Here is a 17206-nt window from a genome sequence, read left to right on the forward strand (position 1 = left end):
TGTTTAGGAGCATTACCGCCTCGTTCTTCTTAGTGCTACAGTTAAAGTTGTTATTTCAAGTGTGTCAGCACAATCATCTAAATGTCATCAGTAGACTATAAAAAGCACAGTCAATTTCTACTTTATAGATATTATAAGAACTGGAAAATCTGTCACACTGATGAGGGGTTGCAGGATTCAGCTGAGCTAAACTCATCCCACTATTATCACTGAAAAATTATAAGTACTTTTAAGGTACAATTCATTAGAACTGCATTAGAAGTCTACTTTAGAAGGGGATGAATCATACCTTAAAAGTACACCTTTTTTCCCCTTCACTATAAAGAGAGCACAGATTAACTATATTGAATGTAGAATTCAGCATCGTAGATTTCTAAACCCGGTCGATGAATCCCACCACAGATATCAAATTCTATGGCTCCCAACAGCACTTCTCATCTCACTTTATCAGGATTGGCAGTCTAAGACTATAAGCTCTCATTCCCCACCAACTGTGAATGGTCATGCGACTGCAAAAGCCACCACGTGTGTTTCGGCGGGAGGGAGAGGTGTTATAGGTTTCTAAATCAGGTCTGGAATAGAGGGGAACAAAGCAAGGAGAAAAGGCTCTGGGACCCCAAAGAAAGAATTTACTCTGGTTCTACTTCATGGATTTTATGTTTTATGAATAAATGATGCCCTGACAGAGAACTACCTGGGCATGATATTTTTCCTACCTGGGAAGGGGAGGCAAGCCTCTTGCTGTGATGCTATCTTCATGGAAGTTATTCAGCCTAGTGCTTTGAGGCAGGCTGTGATAAAAAGCCAACTGAACATCACATCCAGGTCTTGGCTCTTCCTATAATAAAGTAAAAATGTGGTTTAAAAAAATATTTTGAGAGAGTATTTTTGATAGCGACCGTAGGAAAAGACGGATATTCAAGGTCAGCCATATATTTTGATCCATTCTTCAATCCAAGATTCTCCAAAGCCATTATTCCGATGCCAGTGTTCAGGTACCTTCATCTTGACATCTCCAATATTTAAGATGACCAGATGTTTTCAAGGTCTAACATCTGGACTGAATGTATACAGTGAGACCAAGATACCCAAGTCTTCCAATAAAGCTAGAACCAATGTATCACTCTGAGGTTATACAGATAGTCTGTGACAAGCTTGGAGAACAAAATCAGGTCGGTGATTTTACAGCCTAATCAGTGGAACAACCTTTACCTCAGATGACAAACGAGAGGTTGGCAGCAGCATATCCTGGCCATAATTTGTCCTGTATTTTCAGATTTCTCCACTCTTTGGAACAATCTATGATGCCATTTACTTCATGGCAATGGCTATAGACAGTGCTCGGAGGAAAGGAGCCTGGATCTCAGGAACTAATATAGCAATGCACACAAAAAACTTCAGTTTCCCTGGATTTAGCCATTGGATAGAGACAGATAGCTGGGGAAACCAGCTGAGCAGCTACGTGATACTGGACACAGAGGGCCGAGGGAACCAGCTCTTCCCAACTCACTTGCTGGACATGGCTTCAGACTCTGTGAAGTTCCTAGGCCGGGCCATCCACTTTCCTGGCGGAGCCCCACCTAGGGCAGACTCTGACTGTTGGTTTGATCCAGAGGTTCTCTGCACTGGAGGTAAGAAAGGCAAAAGAACAGAGTTAAATGGGGTTGGGCCCAGGCCTCCCATTTGCTTCATCTTTTCTTTTACTCCATATGACTGTCCCTCAAATTAGAGATCCCCAAAGAAAAAAACCTGAACCCAGGAAATTCATGTAATGATGACCACTCCTCATGCTGTTCATTTTGGGACTCCTAAACAGAGATCACAAGACTGACATTATTTATTAGGCCACTAAGACTGTTGCTAGTGTTATGTGCTAGAAAGAGATTTCCCATTCTAACAGTCAGCATTTACATAGCAATCAATATATACCAAGGTACCGCCAAGCACTGTGTTCCTGTCTTTTGGGGGAGAAGAGTAACAAGAGGATTTATGTTGAAGATCCCCTAACAGAACTGCACAACTGCAGATGTTCTCACCATCTCTCCTGGTTAGCACCAGCTTCTTCAGATACTTAGTTATGGGGCTTTAAGGATCATCTGAATTCACCTTGTCAAGAACGGAAAATAATCGTTACTCAAAATAATTTGAGTTACAGTACACCACAGAGGTGGTAGTCAAAGACTTAGGAGGAGAGATATCTGTACTGATAGCTGAATTTGTGAGACAGGACACTAGTTTTACTTATGCCTTTTAATCTGAGGAACTGAGGTGCAGTTTTAAAGTCATCAAAGAAGTCTAAATCTCAGGACAGGACACTTAGCCTCTGCTTGATATATTTACCTATAATGCTACACAGTTACTCCTGCTCTGGGATATTTCCAGAAGTTTCACACATTCCCACAATCCCCTTAAAATATTCCCTAATGAGCTTAACACAATCCCAAAAGTCCTCTCAAATATGCCATAATAAGTTTGCCCTTTCCCATGAGGCCATGACAATCTTATTTTCCCTTATTAGTGGTAAATTGTGGTTGAACTTCCTCAAGGCCTTGAATGGTTCCTGCAATGCCGCATCCATTAGTGATATGGGAACTGTGGTCTTTATTATTACCTCTATCACCTGTTCCTTAGGGCTTGTGCATCTGAGTGTTTAATTTTTACTTCTCCCGCCTCTTGCCCTAGTCCTTTACGCTCAATAGTTGTCAAGCAGATATCCCCACAAACCAGATGTCCTTACAGTCCACATATCCCTACAGGCATATTTGCTGCTTCGGTGAGTCTTTCTTTCCTGTTAGTTGGTGCAGTCCTTTGAAATGACACACATTGGAGTGGGACTTTATAAAATGTGGAGGAAATAGGCAGTATGAATTCCATTGCCCCTATCAGAGTGACAGAAGGAAGTCCACCCTCCTCATGCCCCTTTGAAAGCCCCAGAATTTGTTAGAAGTGGGTCCTGCTCACTGGCTTTGCTTACCTTGATTTTCTCTTTTGAAATTATTTCTTTGACCATCATCCAAGCTCAGTAGTTAATGCTGCAAACTCTCTCCTTTCCCTTGCTGCAGCAGAGACAGGCTTCCCATCCCACTGCTACTGAGAATATGTCAGTGATGTTTGTTATGATAACAGAGCCTCCATAAAGACTAGCCTGCATATTTGTTAAACCTTTTTCTTCTCTACTACGGCATGAAAGAATGAGGAGTGATGAAGTATGGCAAACAAGACCAGAGGAGAGGGGGTGTGCCATTAAACACCTATGACTGACTTTATACCGCCAAAGAATTTGCTCACATTTCAGTCCAAGCAAATGAATAGAAATTGCACATGCACGTATTTAGAGCGATGTAACACTGCTAGCTTCCCACAGTGAACTTTGTGCTCCAACCAGCTCTCACTCTCAGCTTAATCAGATACTATTTCAGTGAATGCAATTGGATTTTGGCTGTTTTCCAGCCTTGGAAGGGTTCTCACATCGTGATGGGTAACAGCAGAGAGGCTTCCCTCCTTCAGACAAGTGGCACGATCAGGGAAAGACCCTTTGTTATTACTCGGTTTTATGCGCTGGTTTTGATTTACCACATTGCGGTAGAGCTCTCTCAAGTATGGCCAAGCACTTGTGGGTTATACAAGGCAATGTTAATAAATAAAAGAATTTCTCTGAGACTCTTTTTCAAAGGAGCTTTCTTCAGACAGCAGCATGTCTGGCGGGTATCTAAGGAAGCTTAGGAGATAGCGCCAAAAAATAATTCCTGACTAAGTGTGGAAGAAAGCATCAACAAACTCTGCATTATGTCTGCTCTGATGTCATCTGGGGCACAGATCCTCTCTAAAAACGCTAGAAGGCCATGCAGAGACTTGAAACGGGACTTTCATGCCTCTGCACTTCATCACTGGTTTGTCCAGAAGGCACTTGCTACTCTGTGCAGCAGCAAGATCAGCCCCTTCCCCTCTCACTGGGCCGTTCAAAACCCACTCTCTTTTCAACTGCAGCTTTCCCAGCAGGCAAACAGAAATGTGGAGCATCAGGCCCTACTATAATTATTGGCCCTTCCTTCTATTCAGAGGAGACTTCTGCCTTCCCAGCACAAGGATGATGATTTCTTTGCTCCTTTCAGTCTCTTTAGTTTGACAGCACCAAGCCAATGAAGTCTGATCTCCTTTGCTAAGATGCTGACCCAGCATGCAGCTCTCCTGCTCCTGTCTGCCATGCTCTATTGACTGACACCACTGTCTCCTAGGGCTGGGTCTCCTAAAAGAAAATCAGCACCAGAACTGCGTATCCAGCCCTCACTGGGACCGTGTTGGCTGGGACCGTTTTCTGACAAGAAAATGGTCCTTTCAGCCCTTTATATCCTATTTCCCACAAGTCTGCCTCTAAACTGACCCAGATCCTCCTTTTCCATGGTTCTAATATTGTGCAAGACCTTTGTGGGACGTCTTCTGGCTTCAAACCTCACACCAGTCCTTCAGGGGTTGGGAGGGCTGCACCTTCAGCAGCTCTCTTGCCTCCTAGGGATGAGCATCGAGTTGCCATCACCCTCTCTTACAGGGACCAGAACACCCCAACTGTGTCTGCACAGGAAGAACAAACCCTGGTCTCCAGACCATGTTGGTGTGGTTTTGCTCATTCTCATGCTATTTAAGGTGAACTTCCTCCAGGGAAAGCTGGCTGCGTCTCCACTGCATGTTAGTGGAGTGAAACCTTGGTCTCCATCTATATGTGGCTTGCTCCAGATTGGACCATGATAACATGAGGTCCATGAGCCCTGGGCTCTGAACTAAAGCAGGAAGTGAGTCAAACTGACAGCAAAAGCTGGCAGGAAAATTTCAGCTAAAATGAAATTTTTGAAATGACATTACTGACGTTATTATTATCCTGACTGTTTCTGAAAAGAATAATAACTTCCAAAAATTCCTGCAGTTTTGACTAGGAAACTGTAGATTTCCCGCTTATGCAGTCGCATGTAATTTAGGAACAAGACTAGCTTAGATGGATAGCCTTTTATGTATCCAAATTTCCTCATACTTGCTTGTGTTTAAGGATCTCTAAAGACAAAAAGAATAAAATAAAAATAAACAGAAGACAGAAGGGGTAGACACAGCAAACACTTCCCATCGGAACTGAGCTCGTCCATCCATGTCAGTTTTCCTCCTCTCTCTAGCAAGGAAATTCACGAGCAAAGTGGCTGTTCCCAGCACCTTCTATCAACGGGCGCATGAGGAAGACATCAGCCTTCTTTTGCTACCTGTGGGTCTGCTCTTTTCAGCATTAGAAAACTGTAACAGGGAATGAAAAATCCCAGATGGGCTGATGACTCACACTGGCAGCCAGTAGGGTACCGCATGATTAAGCTTTTTCAATGTTTCAGTTCCTTGGAAGAAGAGGGTCAAATGTTCAAAAGTTATGAACTTTGCAGAAGCTGTCTGTACAACTTAATTTTTCCTTGCAAGTCCATTCCTTATTTACTTGATGAAAAACTATTTTTCCTCTGATTCAGGGCTCTGAATCTGTTGTATAAAAAAAGGGTATACAAATAAATAATTAAAGTGTTTACATTCTCAAGTAAATAAAGTCAGTAAATAACGTCTATACACAAATTAACATTGCATAGGAAATAGCCTTCTAGCATCCTCATAGCTGAATATTTGATTTTGATGTTCAGTATTCTATTAAAGAGATTTTACAATGTTATTTCCTAAATCAAAGGGACCTTCCAATTCACTATCTTTTTTTTTTTAACCCTTTGTGCAGGGATTGAGCCTACAATCATGATCCTCGGACTAATGCTGGTATTTGCCCTGGTGCTATGTGCTGTCGGCCTGGCTTATCTCATCAGGTGAGAATTGCAGTATATATTTGATTTATTGCTATTTTAGCTTCTGTGGGAGCTTTGCACTTTAGGCAACTTTTGGACCATGTAACTTATAGCAGATTCACTTGCGTCTTTTGCCCTTTGGCTATACTTGTCTTCTCTTTAACAGAGGGTGGCTTGAGCACTCTGGACAGACCCAGGGCAATATCTCATTGATTCTAGTAATCTAAGGAGGAGTTAAACATGTTCAAGTTTGGAAGGACATTGCAGTTAACTGTTGAAAGGATTAGCTGGATGAAGCATTAGGAAGGTGACTATCACTTTGGAAGTGCTAAGTATGCCATGCAAACCCAGAGCAGGAATCTGCTTTGAGAACACTGGGGTGGAAACTAGGTTAACTGCCACATTGAATGTCTATTTTGTTACTCCAGATCATTCTTTTCCCAGATTTCTGTTCCACCTGTTCACTAGTATGGTCATGCTTCCTATTGAGCACATGGTTTGATCCTCCTTAATTTCCCCATGTATTGGAGAGAAGGAGAGAGAGACTCTGAGGAGAGGATTCAGAGCAGTTAATTAGGATGCCTCATTATTATCAAGTTCATTATTATCAAGTTCGCATCAGAGTCCAGGTCCTGGTCATGGATGACCATGTTGTGTATAAATTGGTCTGAGCATGGGATCTGCTCTGGAGCAAAGGAAGCAGTGTCCTGGGGAGGGGACAGTTTCTGACAATTTCTTAAGTCACAGCTGTCCTGACTGTACACCCAGGACGGACATGAGCCAGTGTGTGTTAGGTGGGCAAGCAACTATGGGTTGCTCTTTGGTAAGGACAATGTTGCTGTAACCTAAGTTAAGCTTCTTCTCTGAATTGTCCCTGGAGGAATCTGTTGCTCATCTTTGACCTCAGGAACCTGGACAGACTCTTGAGACTCCAGCTTTCTTGTCAGGTGCCTAAGATACATGACTACACCCAGGTAGTGTGTGTACCTGTCAGAGACAGAGGGGCTACGTGGACCATACTCTCATCCAGAAAGGCAAATCCTGTTTCCCAGCATCTGGGCACATAAAGCACTGACTTTGTCAGCTGTAGTGCCACAGAATCACAGAATTACAGAATCACAGAACGGCCGAGGTTGGAAGGGACCTCTGGAGATCGTCTAGTCCAATCCCCCTGCTCAAGCAGGGTCCTCTGGAGCACATTGCCCAGGATCGCGTCCAGACGGGTTTTGAATATCTCTGGGGAAGGAGACTCCATCACCTCTCTGGGCAACCTGTTCCGGTGCTCTGTGTCAGTATACGAAAGCTGGGCTCCGTCCTGTGGCACTCAGAGTGCATCTGATTGTTCAGTGGGAGCAGTCACCATCTGTGGGGGGTTCTGGTCAGTGGACAGCAGCAGGCTGGAAATTCAATATCTAGTCATCTTTAACTTTGACAGTAAAAGCAGCATACATGCCTTACTTGGACTATACACCTAATATTAAGTGACCAAAGTAAGGTGACGTTAATCCTGGCCTAGGTCAGATGAATGGTTCTTCAGAAACGCCTGCTTTTCTCTGCTGTCTGGAAAGGGAGCCGAGGTGTCTCCTGGCTCGGGAGGAGATGTCTACACAGTGCGTGCCCGAAATTTGAAGGTATATTTATCCAGCAGCAATGTGTTCAATAGAGTAGGGTTTAAATACTCAGAGTATCCTGGATTGTCCCATCCTCTTCTGTCTGTGAAATCGTCCCTAAACCTATTTTCTTTCCATGCCTGAATCATCCTTCCAAACCCAGATGATCTAAGGCCACCCAGCATGCGATGCCCCAAACATCTCCCCCACTTATGACACACAGCTGCTTCTGATGTTTTATAATTGCAGACGCTGAGGAGTTCATCTCCATCTACCCGCACTTTAAAACCCTGCTCTATCCTTTGGCCAGCAGCCTCTACAATTGCATAAATAAAAGAAAAACTTTCTGCCTACTCTATGTGTAAGCTGTTTCACAAGTATCAGATTGTGTTTGGGAAGGCCCAGTTGTGAATAAAGATGTATGGCCATCTGCAGAAAAAAGAAAAGTCTGAAGTGACTCAGACAATGATTTATCTCAGGGAAGGGCATGTCTGGAACTAAATTTAAACCACAGTGTGGACTGAGCTCAGATATGGGAGCTCTGGTCTTAGATCTGCCAGGGATCTGCTGCATAATCTTAAATGAGTCACTTCACTCCCCATGCTTTGCTTTTGTGAGGGGGATGCTTTCCTCCTGATGGGATTGCCTGAGCAAGGTTTTTCAGGAAGACAGGGAAAAAGTACAAAAATGATGAGTTTTTGCAAGGATCTTGGTTGGTTGGCTTGGGACAAAGTGATTAAAGAACTGTTGCAAAAAGTCATCCCAGGTGATGCCTGCAGATACGTGCCCAGGGCTCTGTCTGATTTCCAAAGAGCTGTCCATGCTCTCCTAAAATGCCCAACGTGGGCCGATACCTGCAATGGAAAAGTGAATCGTTCTGACCTGTGGACATTTTGCCATATGGTTAGCAAAAGGAATCCTATTGCTAACAGGATCAAATTAAAAAAAAAAAAAAAGTCTTAGTTGCCCGCATCTCAGACTTCTGAAGTGTAAGCAGAGCTCATATTGAACAAACAAGTGACATGTGCATCTCTAGGGAGTTTTCCTTTTCTTTCTCTGTCTCTTCCTAATGAGTATTTGACTGTCCTGTAGGTGCAGTGTGCTTTGTGTGACAGCTTGGCATCCACTCAAAGAGCGGGTTTAAAAGGATAGCGTGTGACTTCTGTCTCTTCTCAGGCATAAAATCACCACTTGGTGGGCGCTAGTGTAAAATGAATCCCAGCTAAAAACAAACAAACAAAAACAAAAATAATTAAACTCTGGGATGTTTCATTTTAATTGGAGCGAAGTGGACATAAGCCTGGCTGAACTAACCCATTAACATGCGGTGACTTGTGTCCTGGCTGCTTTTATAAATTATCCATTGTGCAATTTCAGGCCTTTAGAAAGGCTGCTGTGCTTGAAAGCTGGTTTATTTGTTCCCCAGCTAGATTAACTAGTTCTAATTAGTAAGAACTATTTTTCTCTCCTACTGGAGATACGAAAAACAAAACCAAGTGGTACAAAGTATGCATTACATACACATCCAATTTATGCTTGTAAACAGATTGACTAAAGGTGTCTATTTGTGAAGAGACTCTCTGAGGTTACAGCTTTTGTTATCTGTGAATTGGATAACCCTTGCTTTTTGAATCAGAGGATTTCAATCCAAGTAGGACATCACGGCTTGCCTACTGCTTTCATCCGTGTCCAGCCCCACTGGTTCACCACGTTACACTTTCTTGGTACTCCGAGGAAGAGAGATGTTGGGGATTCAGACATGCTGTAAACTAGTTACATAGCTAAAAACGATAACTGTCACCCTCTGAATCCCTCAGGCATAGTATCCTGAACAGCCAGTTATTCAAGGGGCCTAACAAGATACTACTGACCCTAGAAGACCTCGTCTTTATCAACCCGGACCTAAATAAAAAGGTAAGTTCTTCCGCTCTTGCCACCACTTAATCTGGTGGAAGTAGGACACTCAAAGGTAGGTAGGTAGGTAGGTGCTATATGATATTTTCATACCCATGAAGCTCTGGGAAGGTCATTCACTTCTCTCTGCCTCGTTTTCCCCTGTATATCAGATAGTTCTCCATGTGCTGAGTGGTTCTGGGTCTCTGATTAGCTGCATATGCAGTGTCAGAGCTGTTTTGGTGATATAAAATACTATCCCAGGTTTTGTTTATTCTGACAGCCAGGGCTTACTTGTTCCTGAGGTTGGAAGGCACAGCATAGGTCGTGTCCATACTGATAAATTATCTTAGCCTCCAAAACAAGGTGTCTGCAAGTGAATTGCCTACTGGGCACAGTTCTTGGCCTGTGCTAGCTCCTGCCCAGAGCTGGGGATTGCATGGGGAGTGTTAATTGGCACAGGCCAGGACCATGCCCCGAACCATGCTAACAATATGGACTGCTGTGGGACAGTCCCGTTGCTTAGGTCACTGGTACAGACAGAGGCTTTCTGTCCGTGTCAGAGGAGAGTCTTCCCTGTGCCTTGCTCAGAGAGACATCTGCCTCTTCTGATGTCTCCCCTGAGCCACGGCGTTTCCATCGTACAATGTACAGCAGTAGTGTTTCAAGATGTTATGCAGGGTCAGACTTATGAGCCTTCCAGAAGCCTGATGCATTGAAAAAGGTAAGCTGGGGAGGCTGTGAGGTGTGAAGAACCATCCTAGTGAAAAGTACAAGCTGGAAATGAGCTGGAGCAGAGGTTTACATCCACAGGTGCTAATTACCTTACATTTGCTTTCTTTGTCTTCCAGAGGCTGACACTGGACAGCCTGACTGATGCAAACAGTGTAGTCGAGGGAAGAAGCCTGAAATCCACAGCTCACTCCTCTTCCTTGAAAAGTGCAGCTGCCACTCACGAAACATCCAACGTGGCTTTGTACGAGGTAGGTAGAAACCTAGTGCATCCTCCCCCTGCTTTGGTTCACAGAGCTGCTTAGACAGTAGGAGTCTCAGGCTGCAGCACTGTAGACCCCAGGGTCTAAATACTGTTGTTGGTCCCTGAAGGTGGAAGTAGATTATTCATGAGCATGGATTTACCAGTGTTTAAAGGGACTTTCCAGTGCTTTGAGTCATGCGAGGTGTTAGCATTCGACAGGTAACGCCTCCATCTGTACATGCTGTTCCCACGTCTGGTCATTATTAGAGATGTCATCACCTGAAGACACTGTGAAGAACGTTTCTTACAAGACAGAGCCTTTAGGTGATGACATCTCTAAAAAGGATCTTTCTCACAAGACAGGATCAAAGTACTGCACAGGGTTAAGGACATCAAATTCTATTGCCTTTTGTGCCAATAGCATGGAGTTCCAAAAAGCATGGAGATTTTTCCAGAAAAGGAACAAAAGAAACTGGATTATTATGCCATAGAGAAATTCTAGAGAGAGACACTTTCCCCTTAATCAGTTCATCAGATAACACCCTCCAGGTATGAAGTTCTGATCCAGACGAAGATCTCGTCTCATCCTGTTTTTGGAAGGTTTCCTGTTGACATTTTTATTTGAGTGCAATGTAGAAAAGATCTACTGCTGTGCACATTGAAAATTTCAAACCACTCTCAAAATCAAGGATCTGGAATTCAGATCTAGGTCCCTATGTTAGCTGTTGTTCAGAGACTTGCTCTGTCATTCACCCACCTGTATTGTGGACAGGGAGACTGGGTGTGGCTGAAAAAATTTGAGACCGGAGCAATTCACACTCTGCGGCAAAGCTCCACGAGCGTCTTGAGGAAGGTAGGAACAGGGGATGACTGGGCATGTGGAGGGAAGGTTATTCTGAGGCCTTTGCAATTGCAGGGCATTTTTAGTGTCCTTGTCTTCTGTTTATCCACTGAATCATGCATTACTGCTGTTAATAATTCTTGCCTGGTGAAATCTGGTGGAATGGACCATGCACAATTGCAAATGACAAGGCTGCCAATGACTGACGTATCACATTCAGCAGCTTACAAAATCCCACTGTGGACCTGATGCTTCAAAGCTGGCGAAACACTGAAGGTACAATGAGTCCTCTAAGTGACCGTGTCCCCAAAAGCATAGCGGTTTGGAGCAAATCACCCCTGCTTGTAACAGGGCGGGATAACAGACTAGTAACTGTTGTCATGCATTATTTGTTGACTGCTTAACAGTGTGACACAAATATGGCCATGCCTTTCTCAGGGTTTTGCTTTGTGTCCAACTAAGAAACCTGCCTGTTGGAAGCTCGCTTTTAATCTTCTGTCTTATTGTTATTACTAAATGACAAGTGAACATATTTATTTTCCAAATTCAAGGCCATTAGTTATTGGCAGCTATTTACTAACATTAGAGTGGCATTTTTGTGCATATAAATATAACAAGAGTTTACCAAGGCATTTCTCCAAAGCCACCATTAACGGATGAATACTCCAGATGTGGTGTTGCTTTGCAGATCAGACCTGGAATAAGACTCTCTAGGAATCTTGGAGCAAGACTTTACATGCTGAACTGATTTTTCCCCACCTAAGCCATTTTGCCCTAGTGAAGGATCCAGTCCAGCTTGTCTAAAGAATACAATTTTCTATTGAGCTTCCTTCTGTTACCTTACTTTCTTTGACTTACCAGTTAGACTAAGAAGAGCAAACCAGAAAAAAACACAACAAAAAAGGAGAGCTGAAAGGAAATGGTAAAGAGGTTGTTTTCTTCCCCGTCCTTGTGTCAACATGAAAGACTGTTTGAGAGTAGAGAAATGGTAAGAGCGTCTGATGATATAAAGAAGCTGCTGAGCAGATGTCTGGCTGACTTGGTCTCCTGTTTTCACTGTCTTGTTTCAGATGAAGGATCTGCGTCATGAAAATGTGAATCCCTTCCTGGGCTTCTTCTCTGACTGTGGCGTCTTTGCCATAGTAACAGAGTACTGCTCCCGAGGAAGCCTGGAGGACTTACTGAGAAATGAAGATATGAAACTGGATTGGATGTTCAAGTCCTCTCTTCTGATGGATCTAATTAAAGTAAATTCATTGCTCGTACTGAGGCCTGACCTACATCTGATTTTTGTAATGACATAGCTATTTCATCTAAGATTGTGGGATTTTTATAGTTACGCTGGGATAACCAATGTGAATGTAATTATACTGGTATACCCATGTATACCAGTCTGGTATACAGTCTGGTATACTAGTATACCCATGTCTTTAATGGAGATCTCTTACTCCTATTCCGTAACCACCTGAGAGAAGCTCTATTCAGATAATAAGACTACATCCGCATGGCAGGCTGAGAAGTGAGAACTATACATCAGGCTGGAACTCGCTGCCTGGAACAGTTAAAGTGGTGACAAATACCTACTTTTCGAAGACTCTTTCTTGTCATACAGTCAGAACTGCATTAATTACAGAACCAAACTATAGATATCCCCTGTCATGGGATGCCTACACGTACGGCCACTTCATAAATGTGCATGCACGTCAAACACATCTCATGTATTTTGATCACATTATAGTAAACTGCCAGTCTGGGGACATGGAAGCAGGTGGCTTGTAGAGGGGTAGACCTCCACAACCATTCATACAGCCCGTGACCCACCTCCTGCTCTTCCCCGAGTGAGTGGGATCCAGCCGTCAATGGCTCTGTGGCCTCCCTTCGCCTAACTGTTGGGCACCATTTGTGTCTATCTTCTTAAACTAGTTCGAAAAGTACAAACTTGGAGTGCAGTGAGTCCTGGGGCTACAAAGAAGGAGGTATCTGGCTTCTCCTAAAGCTGCCAGTCCTTTACACTGTTACTTCTGGCTGCCAGCTAGAGCTAACTCAAACGCTTGTTCCTAATTGGTTTCTGAACTTCCTCCTAATTTCTTGGACTGATCAACACCCATGTTGCTGTTTGCCACATTCCAGAGGACGGTGTCTGAATTGACTTCCGTATCTGGCATGGGGTCAACTCCATGTTTGGTGCCACTCAGGGTGAAAATTTGACTTGGTGTCTCTGAATGCTGGTCGTTAGTATACTTCCTAAAGAACAAAATCAATCTTTTCTATCTTTCACAGGGAATTAGGTATTTGCACCACCGAGATTTTGCCCATGGACGTCTCAAGTCTCGTAACTGTGTTGTGGACGGCCGGTTTGTGCTGAAGATCACTGATTATGGGTATAACGAGCTCTTAGAAACACAGAAATGCCCATATGTTCAGCCACCCTCAGAAGGTAGGTGCCATAAGAAACAGATCTGTGAGAAATATTTTCCCATGGATTAAAGATGTTTGTCCTAACATAATTGTGGGCCGATGACCATATGAGGAACTATGTGCTCAGTTACCCATATATAGTGCAGTGTTATAAGAAAGGCCATGAAAAGCTTTTTCAGACTTCCTGCAGGTGAAGTGAATAGCAGAGTGTCATGGTAATGGAAAGGGATTTTACTGTAAGTGGAAACGGAGCTTAAGCTTGTCAGAGTTGGGGGAGGATTTAAGTGTATCTCAAATTGAAGCATCCCTGAATTTCTGTGATCAGTGCAACTGGTTTCGTGTCCTTAGCTCTAACCCTGTTTGTGAAGGTTTAGGTTAAGCCAAATGCAGAGAGCCATGTTTTCTAGAGCTAATCCATCTGAAATCCGAGATGATACAGGTCTCTCTGAAACACAGCCTCTACTTGCTGTACCCTGAAGGCTGCCACATGGGATTTCCACCTTTTGGGGCAACACCTCATGGGAAAAGATTTGGAGAGGTTGACTGCATTTGTTTTACCTGGTCATTGCTTTGGGGTTCCTTTGGTATCACAGCTTATCCTTGACTTCTCATTTTGTGATGGCTACAGCAATTTGAGCCCTCTACACAGGATTTGACTCTCATATTTCCACAGTGTCCCAACTATGGCAGTTGCCAGAAGGCATGACGTCTCCTCCCTTACAAAAATTAGACGTATTGCAGTACCTGCAACACTCCTTATTTCCATTGTCCAGAATGTACAGTTACCAGGGTCACAGAATCTTAGTTTGAAGAAGATTCATTTCTTGATGATTCAGGGCATGTTTTACAGTTGTATTTTTTATCACTTGAACTACTAGGATTATAAAGACTGATCGTACTTCAGACTGCCGCAAATTGCTGTTACGGAAACGGCTTTAATCTGAGAAGAACTATGTGAAAAATATTTTATGAATTGTTGCTTTGTAAAAAAGCATCAACAGTAATAAGAAATCAGATTTTAGGGCCAACATTTTGCGTGACTGGTGTCTTCAAAGAAAACAGAAGTAAAAGCTTTTGATGGCGATGAAGTCTTATGTGAGCCCCAAAGGTCAGGGCTGGCATTACAATATACAAAGTTTTGGTAAAACAATATTAAAAAAAAAATAGAGTGAAATTTGGAAAACTCAAATTTCTTATTGTGATAGAAGTTTAATATTTCTAACACATCACAAGAAATAAGAGACCTGATCCAGTAAACAATGAAATATGTTTCAGCCTTTCCTCAAATGGCTGAAATGAAGAGCTAGGAGCATCGTTGTAAATAGTAGTAGTCTGAGCCCAAGTGGAAGAAATGTAACGCTCTTGAATGTTTTAGAATTGCTCTGGACAGCTCCTGAGTTACTGAGGGACCCAGACATGCGCAGAAAAGGCACGTTCAAAGGAGACATTTACAGCTTTGCAATTATCCTACAAGAAGTGGTTGTTCGAGGTCCTCCATACTGCACATCGGATCTCTCAGCCGAAGGTAGGAAACTATTTTACTTCATTTTTAAGGCTTTATACATAGTGTTCGTGGAAGGTCTGGTCAAGTCCTTGAGTGAAATATTGGTATGAGAATGAGGTCCCAAACACATGACCTTTCTCAGTGAGAAAAAGCTGTTTTCAACAAAACATCCATAATGACCATCAAAATGTGCAGTTCTAATCTCAGCCTCTGTATGTGACTCAATCACTTCTGTCAATGGGACTGCAATTCTGCATCCCTCATGCGTCATTATATGCTGAGCCCCAAGTCTCAGCTGATTTGTGTCTCCCACGATGCTTCAGAGCTCCCCTGCAGCTAGCCTGTTGCAGTGCATCCAGTCCTGCCCCAGAATTTTGACTTTTCATCTCAGTGTGAGGTCAGATCTGATGGCAGAATTTCCCATAGCTTGTAAATTCATTTGCTTCCCACCTATCAGCCCTTAATTGTATGTCATGACAGGGTTGAGGCTTTGAGGCTGGAGTCTGTGTTGGTGGTGGCTCTTTCCTGTTGTTTCCATCTGTGTAGTCTGTGTGTGCAGACTGTAGCATTCATGTGTGGGCAAAGCTGTCTGGGCCATTTCTGCTTGCTGAAATTATTTCTAAATCCCTCTGTGACTCAGTAAAGTAGGACGGGTCTTTAGAATACAAGTGAAGTGGTGTCTCCATTCGTTATTTGCTAATTGTTATTTTTTGGTTAATTATTTCCGCATTTAAAGAGGTTCATCCTCCTCAGTAGAGATCAAAGTGGTATGACATCACTCTGGTGTCTTATACAGAAGGTGGCTTATGTCAGAAATAGCAAATAGTTGAACTGCTTAGGACAGCTCATGGTGCAACTCTCTTAAGATTAAACTATGTTGTGAATGCATAGGAAAATCAAACACACTTCAATCAGATCACAAACACTTTCTGAGCAGGGAGGGGGTGAGAAGAATAAAAAAAGAGCTGATTTCAGTGAATGCCCGTTCACATTTCAGGCTGCGCGGTCCCTGGGTGTGGTATGGTCATTCCGTATCTGCCTGTCCAGCACCTGGAACAATGGGCCCCTGAGTTGGCCACTGTAACAATGGTTTAACAATGATGATTATGACGTAACCAGCTCTGTAATTCGGACCTGAATTGGTGTGGAGTCTTCTGTTTTGGCAGGTGTCCTCCCAGCTAGCCCCTCCGGAGAACCTCCAGCAGATGTTAAATGTAACATACTCTAGTTTCCTGATCTAATAAAATCATGAATTTCTACTCATTGCTTCCTAATCCTCAAGGAGCTTTCACTCATGGCGTGAACTTTAAAACTGTCTGAGGAAGGTCTTTTCTCTTGGCTGCCTCTGGAAATATTTGGGCCAGGTTCTTTGTTTAGTTCATTTGGTGGAGCCTGGTAGGATGGGCCAAAGAGCGCTTTAAATTAAACTGTCAACACTGAAAATCTTTGGGTACTCACAATGACAGCTGTGGAAATGCAGGCCCTGTGATAGGAAACTGCCAAAAAGTTTCTGCTCTGCACTACACGAGATAAAACCTTTGAAAAGAGACAATCTGATTTTTTTTTCTAAGTATAAAGATATATTTTTACTTTACATCTTTTCAGTGGCAAAGTTGGCTCCTCAACCTTCTCTTGCTTTCTGAAGGTGACTCTCCTTCTCAGTCAAAATTGCAGAGACCCAGGCTTAAAAGCAACAGCAACAGCCCACGACCTCTTAGAAAACATCCCAAAAGTCTCAGTGCTGTGATTTACAACAAGCTCCCACAGAGAGTCACCTCAGAGCAGCTGTGGAAGTGGCAACATGTAATTTGGGATATGAAATGAAGTGCCAGGAAGAGGGCAATTTCATGTGGAGCGACAGCAAAAATGTCTCTTCCAGGGTACATTTCATAAGAAATGCTTAAGCTGAAGTTAATGCTCGAGTAAGAGCACTGCACTTTCAGCAGAGGAGACTTTAGTTGGGCCACAGCCCCAGCAAAAGAGAGAGAAGCTGCCAGGGATTTGCAGGGGCTGGAGACTGGGCTGGTTCCCAAGTGTCTTTAGCCATCCCCTGCAGGAGGCAGTCACTGGCCTGGCCCTGCTGTGGGGTAAACTCCAGCCTGTCTTGAACTCATGCGGTGGAGTCAGATGCCGCAGTCCCCCATCTGCGAT

General features: G+C 43.4%; 1 protein-coding gene across 1 annotated transcript in view; it reads left to right on the forward strand.

Annotated features, from left to right (window-relative positions):
* Nucleotides 1–17206, forward strand: part of GUCY2F (guanylate cyclase 2F, retinal) — a 51822-nt gene that overhangs the window by 6907 nt on the left and 27709 nt on the right. The window contains exons 4-11 of the mRNA XM_009688330.2: nucleotides 1277–1631; nucleotides 5750–5834; nucleotides 9241–9337; nucleotides 10168–10299; nucleotides 11065–11145; nucleotides 12204–12380; nucleotides 13414–13570; nucleotides 14927–15076. Coding sequence (XP_009686625.2) covers nucleotides 1277–1631; nucleotides 5750–5834; nucleotides 9241–9337; nucleotides 10168–10299; nucleotides 11065–11145; nucleotides 12204–12380; nucleotides 13414–13570; nucleotides 14927–15076 — 1234 coding nt within the window. The remainder of the gene's footprint in view (nucleotides 1–1276; nucleotides 1632–5749; nucleotides 5835–9240; nucleotides 9338–10167; nucleotides 10300–11064; nucleotides 11146–12203; nucleotides 12381–13413; nucleotides 13571–14926; nucleotides 15077–17206) is intronic.

This window comes from Struthio camelus, chromosome 1 (genome assembly GCF_040807025.1).
Source record: "Struthio camelus isolate bStrCam1 chromosome 1, bStrCam1.hap1, whole genome shotgun sequence".
Taxonomy (NCBI): Eukaryota; Metazoa; Chordata; class Aves; order Struthioniformes; family Struthionidae; genus Struthio; species Struthio camelus.